The sequence below is a fragment of the Acyrthosiphon pisum genome, chromosome A3 (assembly GCF_005508785.2).
Source record: "Acyrthosiphon pisum isolate AL4f chromosome A3, pea_aphid_22Mar2018_4r6ur, whole genome shotgun sequence".
NCBI lineage: Eukaryota > Metazoa > Arthropoda > Insecta > Hemiptera > Aphididae > Acyrthosiphon > Acyrthosiphon pisum.
In genome coordinates, this window is record NC_042496.1 from 20340469 (window position 1) to 20357772 (window position 17304).

The 17304-nt window shown below is 26.4% G+C and overlaps 1 protein-coding gene across 2 annotated transcripts in view; it reads left to right on the forward strand.

Annotated features, from left to right (window-relative positions):
- The window catches only part of LOC100162637 (high affinity cAMP-specific and IBMX-insensitive 3',5'-cyclic phosphodiesterase 8), a 79525-nt gene that overhangs the window by 40312 nt on the left and 21909 nt on the right, over positions 1 to 17304 (forward strand). For both annotated transcript variants that reach the window (XM_029491512.1, XM_029491513.1), the window contains exons 5-6: positions 2494 to 2574; positions 5767 to 5969. In XM_029491512.1, the coding sequence (XP_029347372.1) occupies positions 2494 to 2574; positions 5767 to 5969 (284 nt within the window). The remainder of the gene's footprint in view (positions 1 to 2493; positions 2575 to 5766; positions 5970 to 17304) is intronic.

Consider the following 17304-nt stretch of genomic DNA (forward strand, 5'->3'; position numbering starts at 1 on the left):
ACACATTGTTGTAAACTGATAAATGTTCACTCAACTTAGTATCTAAAATTGTTTTCCCTTTTATATTTTAAACTATAGATTCTTATTTCATATGCAGGAATGAGGATATAATTATCTATAAATAAATAAGAGGTATAAAGTAAACTTCCTTCTATAATTTTCAACTTTAATAATATTAATATATCATATAGAAGACATATATTTTTGTAATTGTTGTATTTTTATTCTGCCAGGTCTTTGTACTTGCGTTAATACTTATTGTATTTCACACGATTCGTTGTTCTGTTCCTAACCATAATAACACTGTCCTTACAATTGAATCTATACATTTCTACATAGTCAGATGGGATTATGAGTTCAAACTATAGATACAAATAAAAAGCCATTATGCTAACATCCTTAAACGAAATTGTTGATAGTTTAGACTATATAGATGGCAATGACGACCATATAGGTATAGATTATCGAAGTTATCACCGGTTATAATAATGACTACTTTTGTGCCTATAATTTTAATTCAGTTACCTATATCTTATGTCGAGTTGTACAGTTATACAGCATTTAGCTAATTCACTGGTGTGTGGCGAGTCTTTTATAGTTCAATATTTTGTCAAAACGTCGATCAATTATTGTTCGTGGCCAATTCACCTGATACCACTTTAAAGTTTTAGACTTATGAATAATATAATTTATTTCTATACCTATGCAATGAAATTTTTAAAATATTTAGATTTTAGACTACTTTTAATCAATTTACCACAAACCTATTGACATCATTAAACGGTGCCTAAACCTTTAGTATTGACTTATATTAGTTAAAAGAAATAACATTAAATATAGAACCGTCTTCTTCGGACGTTTTTTTTAATGCCCTGCAAATATGTAATTTTTAAGGAGTTGTGTTTAGGCAATTATTTCGGTCCTGCGATTACTGATCGTCTTTGTGTGTGCAGTAAATGATCATTAGTGTGTGTATACTCCCCTACCATCACCCGCGACCACATCAATTCACAATTCATTATTATTTCTTATCTGGTTTATGGTCGCACGCACGCACATGCACAAGTCATTTAAAGTCATTAGATCCAAATATTCAAAACCAATTCATGGACGTGAAATAACCGTCCCACTGACAAAAATTAAGGTACTTACTTCTAGTGGTTCGATTTAAAAAATGTGAAGATGTTTGTATTGGTTAACAAGTTTACTTTGCATCGGTCAGAACACTTTTTCAGTTTTAGCAAATTCTTGACGAGAATAAATATTTTACATTTTATAAATTTATAAATTTTTTTTATTGAATATTTTCAAAAATATCGAAAATATAAAAAAATGCTTCGACCGATGCAAAGTTTACTTGTTGGCCAATTAAAACATCTTTACATTTTTTAAATCGAACCACTAGAAATACTTTAATTTTTGTCAGTCACTAAGGTCGTTTTGATGAAAAATTAATAGGGTTTGCAGGGGCCTTAAATTAATATTCTAATAAAAATAAACATATTTTTTCTCTTTGTACAGTTTTAAACAATTATTAACTACCTAAAATATTCAGACTATTTGCATCGTTTTAAAATAATTTGAGTACTAATTATTAAGATAATGGATGATTATCATTACATAACGTGCATAATATACCATTAAAATTAACTATTAATTTAGAAGTACTTGTTTTTAATAATATATATATTATATACTCTTAATTATGATTCAAACCATTTGTTTTAATTCATATATGTATTTACATCTCAACGCATTTAACCGTATTTTATTTCATATAAAACCGTTTTTAAGATTACATTGAGTCATTTCCTTCACTTTTTAAATTGCATAACTTCATTGCTTTTTAATATAATTATATTGATTTTCAAAGTAAAAAAAATGTTTGATGTTTAAATTTTTTTTTGACAATATTTAGACAATTCGATAAGTCATTAAGAGGATGTCAGCGCCCTGTTTGTTTTCTCTCTCTGGCCCACGTGCATTGCAATATCGAAAAAACGCATTTACTCAGAATCGTTTTTTAATGAATTTTGAGTTATCTTAGAATAAAACTACCTATTACAAAAATGATACAGAATATGTTTTTTGATAGTATGTCATCGATTTTCCTAAATATTTTCTCAAAAACAATTTAAAGAAAATTTTAATTTACAATTTTTTTTTATTATTATTATTATAAAAGTCGAATACAAAGTAAAATAATAATTAAATACAAAACCGATAAGTCGTACCCTCAAATGTATAAGATAGCTCAAAAAACATAAAACGTTTTTAGGTGAAAGCGTTTAATCTATGTTGTGCATGTGTCTGAGAGAGAAAACAAATATTGTGCTGACATACTAGCTCTTTATAAGAAAATTGCTTCATACCATTCCAAATGATAAATTGTATAAATATTTATTTTAAGTGATTCCTACATTTCCATTTTAGCTGATTAAATAATGATAAAGAAAAGTTGAAAATAATACTATTGTTATTATATTTCTTTAGACACCTGACAATTTTAACAACTTCATGTTTGGTTGCTCAAAATATATTCAAGATCTTCGTTCAAATTCTTCGTTAAAAAAGGTAAGACGTTTAATAACATTCAATTTCAATTAAAATTGAATATTAAGTAACTCATAAAATATAAATATAAATACATAATATAGGTACCATATAATACAATTGATATCTATCTAAATCTATATTTTTATATCTATTTATTAACCCTTGTATAATAAACAGGTAATATTTGTTTCTTTATAGTGGGTAATCTCTTTAACTAGGTAAGTACTGAACCGATTCCAACAATTATTTCACTAATAGAAAGCCATACAATCCCTGAGTAACTTGGTTCATAGTAAATCACGGAATTCAATCTCTAAATGTTGACTTGTCCTTGAATTTTATTTCGGTTAATAAAAATCAAAAATTGTTTCTGTTTATATACATTAGAGTTACCATTGGTTACAAAAAAAAAATAGTTATTATGATTGGATGTTTTTTTTTTTTTTTTCATGTAACTTGATAAAAATATAGGTGATTGGGATTACTTTAAAATACCTTGTTTTTTTCACGATAAATTATATGTCACCTGCTTTAGAGTAGACACGCCTAAACATATTTTGTACGTACATTCTAATAATAAATCGATAAAATGCATCGTTTTCCACAAAGCTTTTAAAAATTGACTATTTTACAATTAGGTTACTTGTATTATATTTATACTATTTAGTATTTAGTATTTTTTTTGTAAAATTTATACTGCGTATTAGTCGTATCACAAACTCGAAGTATTCAAATTGATGTATACGCTGTGATTTTTAAATGTACACGATTAAATGTAATATCGTATGAAACGTGCACTGCAGCAGATACATTATTTTGGATATATGTTTGTCAGGGAAAGGTTTCGAAACGGATGAATCGATTTTGATGGGGTTTTCACAGGTATTGTATTATGTAATGGAAAAAAGGATAACGATAGATAGATATAATTTCAACTCGGGCAGATCGTGAGTTTTGTAGCTTATATTTTAGTACAGCTTGAATCACGTTCGAAAATATATCGATTGCGATATCCAATCCGACAAGGGTGGATTGAGCATCTTGGTCAAAATAGTTCACAAAGCAAATTACACGGACACCGAATTGCACGTGAACTGAAGGTATAGGTACACTAAAACAGAGATAGGTACATTGATTTAGCACCAAATTTTATATTTGTTCATTTTTTTCCCCCGGACGAAGTATATAGCTAGTATATAGATAAATGTAAGATATCTTACATCTATCTTTAAAAAATTAAATGCAAAAATTGAATTATAAATATTATAGCAAGCCTTCAATGGTGGCTTAAAATTGTTTTATTCTGAACCTCGTGATTAGTAGTTAAGAACAAACCATAACTACAACAATACTATCCATTTTATTTTATATATAATCCTGAAACAGTTCTGTATGTTCGTACTTCGTCTATAGTATAGTCAAACACCTTTCGTGTATTATACTGTTTTGTAGGTATCATATACTAACATGTTCAACATAGAAACTTTCCACGAGCGATTTTTAAAATTCAGGAATGTTTTATATCAGTGCCATCTTTATTTTGATTATATAGTATAAATTTAATGACATCATAAACGACAAAATAATAATAAGCTTATAACTAATAATTGTTTTTAAAAATAAATTAAATTACTAGTAGCCCGCTTTATTTACAATTGTATCAGCTAGCTTTCACGAAAGGACAGATTTATTATAGTACCTACTGATATTTTTAAAAAGTGACGAGATATACAATTTAACTAATCGCAATACAAAAAAAACGAAATTAAAATAATAAATTGTTTACACTTCAGTTCTATTTTTCAACTTTTTTCTATTTTTTTTTTTTTACATTATTGATCACTTTATTAATATTTTTCTATTGCCTAAAGTTATAACTTTAACTATAACAAGTTAATGATTTCGGATGTTTGTCCACTTTTTCCACACGTATCTCCTCTGTTGTCTCATTCAAGGGTACCAAGCTCTATAATATATGATTTCTAAATGTTAGTCTCTTAGGAGGGTGGGCATATTAGATAGGTATATCCTTTTGTATTGGTAGGTTAGGAGAGTGACTTAATTTCAACAACATTGAATTCAGTTTGGCTCGACTGCGTAGATTTAAAGTGTCGATATTGAATAGTACCGGCATTTGTAAATCACTCTATAATTGGGTTGATCTGACAGTACTTTCGATGAATCTCATGGTGTGGTTCTTTTGTAAATCGACTTGCTTGTAGTGCGCATTTCTGGCTTATACGGGCTTACAGTATTTTGCTACATTGTACATCTAAAACTAGAGCGGAAGTATGAAGCACATTTTTGTGACAGTCCCAACTTGTGCCTGATAGCTCAGCAATAATGTTTTCGCGTGTCTTTAGTTTATCCTTATAGATGCTGTCTGCAAAGTTTTGTATCGGCTCGCCATTTGTTGCTCTAAATTTTCTGTTCAATACCATTTTCTCCAAAGTAGGGTGGCTTCGTATTTTACGTTTTAAACCATTTTAAGAAAAACACCCCAGGCCCAAAACATATCATAGTCCGAAGATAAGTCCAGAAAATATAGCTCATGATAGATCTTCTTTAGTATTCGGAGTTTCAATATATTTTTTTACTTGAGCTAAATTGATTATTCATACTTTCAACTCGATATTACAAAATACTACTATTGCGATTAGATAGGGTCATAGGGATATGGCTTTCTTTAAACGATAGGTTTCTTGTAGGTACCTTAGTAGTTTTTCCTGTAGTAGGGGTTTGGAATGCTGCCCGATGCCCCGAACTCTTGTATCTACTATTCTGGAATTTGGAATCCAACTATACATAGTAACGTGTGTGTATCAATTGAACTAAAGTTTAAACAATATTATGAAGTATTAACCTTATGTTAATATAACAATAAGACAACATTTATAATTTATATTTAATAAGACCAGGATTTTTTTTTTGTGGTGGGGGAATTATAGTAAAATAGACTGTGTCCTTTGCAATAAAATGGTTAAAAACCCTTTGTAGTTGGTAGGGTGCCTTTTTAACAATATTTTTTTGTGCATTTTCATATATTTTTAAGTGGCATAAAATCCCATGCCTGGTTATTATTACTATGATGCGATTAGGAACCTACATTTTGTATTTTTAATTTTTGGATAAAAATTATTTTTATATCTTATTTGTTTATTGCAAATTTTAAATTTAAACATTAAAATGTGATTTATAATATTTAAATAGATACTGGTAGTGACATCTAAAGATGATTCGGTATGGCAATCCATAGCAATTACAGCCAGAAATCTTGATTGGACTATAAACCGTGTTACTAGTACGGAAGAAGCGTTAGAGTGTTTTCACAAGGGTAACGGAGTGCCAGCAGTAGCATTTGTTGACTGCAGATTTCAAAATGACAAGATTGTAGACGCACATCAAATAGCAAGGTATGTGAAAATTACTAGCATAATATATCTTTGGTTACAAATACAATGTTTGGAGAAATGTAGATATTTAAATAAACATAACTAATTTCTCGCAGAAACCTTTGTAGTTATTTGTAGAGTTTAGAGTTAGTCTAAGTTTATTAGAATTGAACATAACGGTATTAAAATATATTATCATATATTTATTAAGATGATTCTAAATTAGAAATTTAATTTTTAATCAAAGGGGTAAAAGTACAATGCATAATATAATTAAAATTGGACTTTGAAAAATATGACTTGGCGTGTTATTTAATAAACCTACACAAAAATTAAGTCTTTAAAACTTAAACAATGGTTGTCGAAATAATCAGATATAAACAGATTAAATCTGACTCTTCGTAAAAAAAACAATATTATTGAACTTCATCAGATAAATACAATCGTTTGTAATAATTATAACTTATAAGTATAACTTACAAGTTATAATTATCAAACGTATATACTATAGTATTTAAATTTAATCTTGATAACAATCAACTGTAATAATTTTTTTAACCTTATTTGTCTTTATTTTCTTATTATTCAATGCACGCGTCAGTAAAATATTTGATAAACATAATGTATTGAATATAAATGACCTACCATTAAAATACAAAATATATATATGCCAACAATAAACAAATAAACGTATTGGTTATAGTAGGAATGCATCATTTTGTAAAATAATATTCAATATAACGAGGAATAATTTATTTATAAATACGTTGTCTTTTATAACAAAGAAAACAATTTATAAGCGTATAAAAACATTTTGAAGAGATGAGAAAGACGAGTTGAACCACTGTTCTACATGAACGCCAAAATTACTGTTCACTTTCACTCAACCGTGTTTGTTGTTTCAAATAATGTTGTATAATACAAATTAATATACCTACCTCATTTAAATTTAAAATAGATTTTATAGAATTGTAGTCCAAATGAAGAAAGATGTTTGAATGATCCTAACTGAATGACGAATATAAGAAATGTATTAATTCTATGACAAATATTTATTGAATGTTGATAGATATTAATATTTTAATTAAATATAGATTTATTTTTTGTTAAGAATTATTCTCAATAAAAAATAATATATTTGAAGTATCGTAGTATTTGATTCATTATAGTCAGAAATTATTGTGTTTTTATCCGTTTTTTTTTTGTTTATATTATTTTAATATCTTCCATATCCATAATAAATAATATATTATTGACACCTACCCACATAGATTCTCAGTGGAGCGAGGAATGTAAGTATTGGTTTTAAAATGACGTGTGTATTTTTTTTTTTTTTTGTCTATCATCACATTTTAGAGCAGAACATTTGCTCTAATCTTCAACTTTGATGTCGGTAAACAATTATAAAATTTACCACACAATAGACAAAACATACTGCAAACTTCAATTTGTTTAAACTGCAATGAAGTTAGGTACATAATAAATCCAATGTATAAAATAAGTTTTGTTTAATAATGTCTAATTAAACAGACTGCTGTATATACCCACTAAATTATAATTTGTTAAAAAAATTATTAACTACAACATAAATAATATGTTATTCCTTATACCTAAAAAATATATAATACATATTATGCTATACTTAATATTAAATAAATTAACATTTGAATTAAGTATAAAATATTTTGCATTTTAAAAATATCTAAATGAATTGTTTTCAAACAACAAGTTTAATTTAAATTCACAAGTATTTACATTTTAATCAATATTATAGTTCCTTAAAATATAGTTGTCATCACTTATTAGTATAAATAAATCGAAATTGATTAATTAAACGTGGTAGGTAACCTACCTTGTGTAATGTTAAATCATACTATCTGCGCTTGCAACAGAATTTACACTTTGTGGGTCATAATTTGATATCCTTAATAAGGAATAATAATTATATCAAAAACTATAATCTATTATTGTGAAGTCAACTACTCCATAATTATAAATATATTGAAACTAATATTATTATTTTATTTGGAAATGTCAAGAAGGCTGTGAAATTGCAATGTTAAGAAATATGATGTAGAGGAATTCCTAATGATCGTGTATCATGGCAACCCCGTCCTTTTTTGTATATATTTTTGGAACTTATAGTCACTTTGGTGAAATTCAGAAAATGTTAACACCATCTCTAACTTTACCTACAAGGTTTGTCACGTCTTAAGACCATCTCTAAATCATGCAATTTCGGTCCCAATTTATAGCCTTTTTCCAATATTCTTTGTTAGGCTACATCTTGTTTATAGCTGACACATGAACAATTTATAACATAGACAATCTAATGAAAAATCTAAAAAATAGTTTTCAATATGAAAATCTAAATGAAAAATACCTACTACAACAAATCCAAAGTCAATAAAAACTTTGTCTTCGACGATGAATAACACTGTTTGTATTCAAATTAGAGTACCTACTTATAGCATTTTTAGTAAAGAAATATTTCCAAAAGTTATTAATCTAAATCTTCGCCATTATACAAAATATTCAAATTAATAAAAGCCTTAATAATTATTTAATCCTTAAAATAGTTTCACTATCAAACATATATTAAATATTTATTTAGTTATTTTAAAACTTTGAAATCTACATTAATTTACTTGATAATTTGTTGTTAAATGTATCGCTATTCATTAATATTCTTTGACAAATATTGATATATTTTTTTAAATTTAATTACATATAATGTATTGGTTGTAGTACCAATGAATTCAAAATAACGAATAATTTCTTCTTTGAGTAAAAGCACTCATATTTTCTATCGCAACTTAAAAATTTGCTATTTATGAAAACATCTCAATACCATTTTCTACAAGTTATTATCGTAATAACAAGCAAATGCACTTTCATAAGTAATGAAAATTAAATGTTAGTTCCGGCCGATGTAAACTTACATTTATTACTTTCTTTGACCATAAGAACTTATTTCTCTGAACTATTTACTCCAAAAAACCTAATTAAGTATAATTTAATAAATATATTATACTAAAATATCTTTGCTATAATATTAATTTCACACTTATGGTATTTTATTTGTTGATAAAATGTAAATAGTTATTTTGTCATAAAAAATTTAGTTAAAAATCATAATTTAAAAAAAAAATGTTGTTAAAAATTACCTTAAATATAAAACAAATTAATTCTCTCTTTAATAAAATAATAATGAAATCAACGGTATATTGTATGATATACGTATAATTTTAAAGAAAAACATTATACAAAATACAGTTATTATTTTTATTTATTTTTTATTTTTTACTTTCAGTACCACATTATGATTGAATAATGATAGCGATTTTTAGTAAATAGCTTTTTCCTTAAGAATTTTGCAATTAGAACAATTCTGCAATAAAACGATTTTTAGTTTTTATCGATTATCAACTGAATTATTATATCTACAGATAACATTTTATTGTGAAATTGTAGATAACACTATGGCTGCACTGTTCTTGGATCAAAATTGTCATTGCTATCACAAAAACCTCGCGAAAACTGTATGCCTTTATAATAGCCACTGGGACTCAAAGGGTTAAGAACTTTTAGTACTAGATACAGTTATTTAACCATAGTATATATTTCATATATTCTATATAATTAAATTAAAGAGTTGGTAAGAATATTAAATTTGAAAATGGTAAAACGATCAATGATAAATAATTAAGTACCTATATAGGTAGATAAAATAAAGTACCTATATAGTTTAAATTTAAATTATAATCATAATATAGTTTCTAATATGTATTAAGTATGAATAAACAAAAAAACCTTTACTTATTTTGTTTGTTGAAAAATGTATTCTATACATTTTTGTAGTGCAATGATATTTATTTAATTGGATATTTAAATAAAAATTATGTATGTAACTATTAAGTTGACATAAAATAATAATATTAACTTTTATCACGAAAGAAAATGTTATTACGTCTCTTATTTTTTTCTACCAATTTGTAAATTAGACTGCAATTCAATCTAATATTTTTAACATCGTGTTTAACTTAAAGCTACAAATGTAAAATAGGTATTTGATTATAATTTAATTCAAAAAATTAATAACTAAATTTAAAATAAATTCTATAGGCTTAATAATAATTACCTTATATCTATAATATTACCAATTTTTACCTATTATATTTAATTATTTATATCGTAGCATTTATAAAATAAAAACCTATTTTCATAGTCTGTTACAATCAATGTTTTGGTGTGTAAGATATTATTAAATAAATATTTTTTTTAAAATACGTATCAAATTTCCTGGGTTTTATTATGTCTTCTATGAATTTCAATTTAATTTTTATACTCGTTAGTTTAGTCATAGGTGAACTCGGATAAGCATCGTGGGGACACTACTCCCACTTTCATTTTTTTAATTGTGTAAACCCGAACATAATACACATTCATATATTATTCTACGATGATTTTTGAGGTTAACCCCTTGTTGAATATAATGTCGATCCGTCAGAAGTTTTTATACAGAAGCGATTTTGTGTTTCACTCTCAACTTTCAAGTACTAAACAAGTCTTAGAGACAAGTCTTAAATTTTTAAACTAGTTTACCTTCTTATAACACACATGTTATTCAATAATTTAATATATTGAAAAAAACAATGAATACCTATTATATTTAATAGGTAAACAAGATGACTATTAAGTTCCAAAAACCATTGACAAACTTTATGCAATTTTGTACTTTTAATAATATAATATATGGTATTCATATACATATGTCGTTTTTTCGTTTTCATATTCTATAAGAAAAGGGCTATGAGTTGTGGTAGGCTGGTAACTCTGCATCTTTATTTTCGTCATCAACAATTGTTGGTACTATTAATTAATAAATCATATAAAATATATTATGGCTAACCTAGAATAACACCGTTACTATTACACTGGTCTGTTTCACGTTATAAAACGGCAGACGATTATAATAATTAGGCAATTAGTGTAGATGTTTGGGTAGATTAATTCTTTTATTTTTACATTATATCTATTCTAATATTTAATTCAGGTAGGTACAATCAGTGACATTCTCAGGTTTCTTCATAAAGGGGGGAGGGGGTGGAAATTTACAAATTAATTGCAAAGTGGGCCCTAGGGGGGAGGAAATTTATCTCTAAAAAAAACCATGGATCCCCACACCTGTAAGAATGCCCATGGGTATAATAATGTTTCAAAGAAATGTATTAGTTTAAAATAAACGTGATTGGTGACTTGAGGTAACTATATCGTTGATTTACAGTTTTTTATTTAAGATATTAACTCGAAAACTAAATATATTTTCATTTCACCTATAATCTATTAATAATTGTTTTACTTGTATAAATTAAAAAATAGCAATACTATAAGGTTAGATGCATTATAAAAAATAAACAAGGGTGGCACAACATTAGGTTAGGTACTCATATTAATTGTTCCTTATATTATTCAAATAATTTATCGCCGATATCTATGTTATAAATATGTATATGATTATTTTCCAATAAATAATAATTATTTGTAGTCTATAAAATACATGAAATCGTTTGATATGTAGGTTTAGTTTACGATTGTTTTTCACATTTCACTGATTATCGAAACGTGTAATATATTATAGTATATTCTTAGTAAAATTGAAAAATAATATTCTATGATTTTAATAGTATATCAAATATCAACGTCTGGTTGAAATCAATATGCTTGTGAAATAGTTGGAAAATAAATTTATTAACGCGTTTAAATAATGTATTACTCGTTGTATTGTTTTATTAAATTTATTTTATTTATTCATCATCATTCGTCAGCAAACACATTTGAGTTCAAGAAGAGATAATAATTGGACTAAAGTAAAATATGTTTAGAAAATATCATATTTTTCTCATACTGGAAGTTGCTTTTTAAATGATGGAAAATTATATTGGGCGTTATATTATATGTTATATTATGTTATATATTATATAATTTAATAACATGTTCTTTCTTTGTTCTCTTTGTACTCAAAAACTATTGGATCGTTTTCAATAAAAGTTATGTCAATAGATTCCTTGAGACACAGGGAAAGTTTGTAGATTTGGTTTTCAACCCCTATAGGTCGCTATGGGGTGGCTCACATATGAATTTTGTTTCTACTTACGAAAAACGAATATTTTTGTATTTATATATGGGGAACTATTGGTTACTGATAAAAAAGAACAATTGAAAATATTTTAACTGAAGAAAAACAGAAATGATACATTGATAATTGATAATTTACAGGTAGTCTGTTAATATGGATATTTTTAGTTGGGTTATATCTAAATGACGTAGATGCAAATCCGCAGTTTTTGATAAATCGATAACAAATTGTGCACACATATTATTTGGGATCTCTGTCGTAACTCGTAAGATTAATATTATAGAAGCCATGGGTAACAGCTATTATATATAATTCAGACACACTCATTCACATATAATATTCGAACATTTAAATGTTCTAACATTTAAAATTTGAACACTTTTCATTCGTACATATTTATTCGTACACATAATTTTCGAACAAACGACCCCTCGCCGTAATAAGTATGCGGAGTATTTAGCTAATGAGGCTTAAAGAATCAAAAAATACTCAACTGATTTTTACGATTCAAGAAAGGTTTAAATCATAAACTGAACCGGTTATTTTAGGGTAGCTTACCCGATATATTAATATAATATTAAAATTTAAAATCATTAATTTCGCATATTCGTTTATTTCTGCTTGCAATTGGTTACACGTAAGAAAAAAAAAGTTTCTTATTAGTTATTACTGTTCGCCGCAGATGGATCGCCCATCTGGGTTATAATAATTAAATCCGAGATGGGCGATCCACCTGTTGTGAACAGTAATACCTAAGTTAAAACCGTTTTATTTATCTCTGGAAAACGCTGGATAATACAATAGTATATACGTAAGTCATCTTCTGACAACCAATGTCAACGACAGCTTTTGCTTTTCAAATCAGTAAAAAATCTTTAACCAGTCAGTAATAATCGTGCGCTAGCTCGCTTAGGTAAATGACAGATAGACAATTTCTATTGAATCAATCGATGTTGTGACTTCTAAATATAACCCAGTCGAAGAAATAAAAGTAAATAGAAAAGTGTGGTTGAACGTTTCTATAAATATGAAAGCAAATTGCACGAGTACCACCTACTGTTCTATAATAGCAATATCAAAAACGGCGAAAACTTGTCTTCGGCTGGATCTGATCACTAATTAAATCCTTTCATTCAGTATACAGAAGCCAATTCCCTACCCTTCCACACTATATGTCAGTCTGTCTCTATCTGTCTCTGTCTCTCTCGTTCGCTCGGTTTCTCCCTCCTTGGTCTGGTCACGAAATGAATTCGTAACAGAAGACCCTTATTCTTATTCTTATCACTTATTAGGTAATACAACATAGTGATGATGACAACCATTGATAGCGATTCGGAACTCATTTTTAGACAAAGGACTATTATGAATTTATTGAAAGGCCATCGACAATAATATTGCCTGCGATCGGCTTTTTGTGCGTGTCACGACTCACGACCTCGTCTTCCAAAGTGATCGGGGAAGGGTATTATATAATGATCCTGTGCCGCCGTCGTTTCAATCGACATAACTCACGTCATCGGTATGTTTTTAATTATGGCACGCCTGAAACTTTCGAACTCGTTCGGTTATTTATTACAAAATCACACAGCTTCTACACGCTCTAGAAGACTAATATATCCCACCCTCCATCATCGTAGTAGGTAATGCGATGATGAAGCACCTACGGGAAGAACTTATCAGGTCCACCATCGCTACCTATTTGTAGTGCACTTTAATGCCACTACACAGTATAACTATATTATACTATGACTGTAAAATGTTATACACGTACACGCATTATCAATATTGTAATACACATGAACCATCCCGACAATGCGTGTACGATTTTCTGAAATTCGGACAACCCAATGGAATGAAATATGGCCGACGATCAAAATTGATGGATGGATGGATGAAAATACTAATTTCGAACTTTTGTTATGTATTTACTGAGATATTTCGGCACTATTATTTTAAATACGCTCACGCAAATATAATAAACGGTATAAAAATAAGGCTCAAAATCAAGTTACGTGGTGCATATATTTTAATTTATATTATATTGGTATAATTTTTTTTTAAATATTTAGGATATTTTTTTAATGGTCCAGATAAGGTACTATTACATTTTCGGTTTTTAAAATTATTTTTTATACAAATTAAGTTGCATAATTTGTATAATATATAGTATACAAATAAGTACATATTGTATTGGCTATAAATTGGAAACCATTTTTCAGAAAATATATGAATATATTATGAGTTAAAGATAATTCTGATTTTTAATTTTACTTCCGCAGTTTCAACTATTTCGATACTTATCTACATTGATGTATATAATTTATGGCTACAATAAGCTTTATATCAAAAAATGAACGTTAACTACAAAGATGACAGAAAATCAATGTTTTTGAGTGCGATTATTTTATTTAAGCTATCAACGTATACTCCATAGACTCCTCTTGTTTAAACAATTTTGTTATGCTTTTTTAATTTATACATTATAAATTCACAACTTTTAATTGAACCATAAATATGCGTTAATTTGTTTCGGATTGTGCTAATTCATAAATATATATTTTGTAAGGCAATATAACATTAGATTTTTTTTGTTGCCTATGTAATAATATTTTTCATTTTTTAATCTTATAAATTATAATAATTAATGTAAATTATAAATAATGATAAAATAATAAATATCATTTTTACAATTCCAATGTACTGCAAATGTACTATACCTGCTATTTATTTATTTAAATTTTCTAATTAATCCACTATTTTAAGTTGCCTAATAATTTATATCTTATTACTAATGAGTTATAATGGTAATTTTATTAATTTGTTCAAATATTAATTTATTTTTATCAAACACCACACAGAATACATTTTCAAGTTATTATTAAATTACCACAAAGTTACCTATATAAGTTTTAATTTTATTTAAGAATAAATTATTGAAAATACAATATCAGTCAGAAAACTTAGTAGGCACGTCATAGAGATATTTTGTTATAAATATAACAATTAAGTTATTAATAACTAAATATTTACGAATCTAATTGTTTATTTAAAAATAATTATATTCATATATATTTTATTTTTGTCGTGTTTTATTTTTTAAATTAATTGTTAATGGTTAAGAGATCTTTAAAAGCTATGCAGTTTTAAGAAGTGTATCAACATATTATTATACTTGTGAACTATAGTGATTAGTTATTTAGATATCAAACAAAAATAAAATATACTTAATTTTAAATATTATTTGTAGGTATACAAATACATACTTCAACATAAGTTAAATAAAACAATTTCCAATATGAGTACATGATTCAAAAAATAATTTACAGATTTATAATATTTATAGTTCTTGAATATATAATTTAGATATACATTTATAAAAATTGAATTTTAAATATACAAAAAAAAAATGTAGTAGCAGCTATTATTTTGTGTCAGATGTCACTAATGTCAGTATAATCCCTTTAATGCTGATCCGTCTCGCTTCTCTTACCTTTTCAAAATATTATTTTATTAATTAAATTTTGAATATGAAAATAATAGTACAGTTTATATAATATAGTCCCAAAATAATTTTTTTTAACAGGTGTACTTGCTTTTTATTTACGTGCAGTTCTTAAATTGTTTTTTGGATGTATTCTTAAATCTACTACAAATGATGTCTTTGTTCCAATTTCTAATGTAAAGAAATAATAAATAAAACTGAAAGAAAAGAATTCTGAGAAAATGTGTCGCACAAAAAATATCAAAATACGACCTCAAAAGCTCTACTCACAATCCAAAAACTCACAACAGGAACCATGACTTTTTTGTATGACCTGCAGAATTAATAAAATTAATATAAATTTAAAACTATACACCGTAGAAAAATAATAATAGCTCTACCTCAGCCCAAAAACAATATTATATAATAATCAAGGGTTCTGTGAATAAATTAAGACACTATTCGTTATTCAAACTATTTTGAACACTGATATTGTTCTATCTAGTAATTTAATTTGTAAGAAGGGTTAGTTTCATTTAGCAAAAGATGTAGTGTAAATTGAAAAATCACTCAAGTGAATTTAATGAAAATGAGCCTCAAAAGTTAGGTCTCAACTCTGTTCTTAGATGTTAGGGACATATTATTCCTTACCCCAATGAAAATATAATAAGTTTTCAGATTTTCTCGTTATTTTCGATGTAGTTTTATGTTGTATTAAATTCACTTAAAAAATGTTATATTACATAATCTTTGTTTATAAAATAATTCTTATAGTAAAAACTAAAAGCAATGCAACATTATAATAAAATGTTTATGGATATTCAATCATTTGGGTACTCTATTATATTGTAGTAAAATTATTGAATACCTACTAAATAATAAATATAAGACAAACAGTTAAAATTATTACCTAATATAATATAGGTATATCTTTGAAAATATTTTTTTTTTATATTTACCAAAAAACAGTAAAATAAACAAATTACACAATTTTATATTTATTTAACAAAATATTATATTAAAGCATGATTAACATCTATTTACTATTTATCTCGTTTTTATTTATGTAAAAAGTATATTTTGATTTGGTATTTATGATTTTCAAGTAAAGACATTTATGAAGTACATATTTAAACTTCTTAAGAAAAATACTTTACCAAAAATGTTTATATTATTATATTTATAAAATATTTTTTCAATAAAGCTTTTATTTGAAAATTAAGTTAAATGTTTGCATAACTAGATAACGTCTTAAAAATCTTAATTAGGTTCTTATGCTTAATCTAACCTAAAACTGTGGAACTTGGTAACGCGATATTTCTTCTAGTCTTAAATAGTCTTGATCATAATTTTCTCTCAACCCTCTCCCCATCGTCCGCTTAATTTAACTATTTTACCTTACATAACAATCAAATGTGGCATATGCTACATCCTTTTTTATTGCCCTTTTCTTTCTTAAAAATACCAACCCATTCAACTCGCCTTATAGTCTTAACTATATAATATAACTTACATTCTACTTCAGATTTATTCTGAATTCTCGGCCCCTGTCCTATTACTACTCAAATTATATATTTTATTCTTTAATCTGGCGTGGCTGAAATCGTTTTCAACAATAATGATGATACATATTATAATCATAATCATAATATTATCTTCCAGTTGAAAAAAACTTGACATTACCTTTAACAAAACTTTATAGTAATATTTTAAATAAAGGCTTTTGGATAAATTAA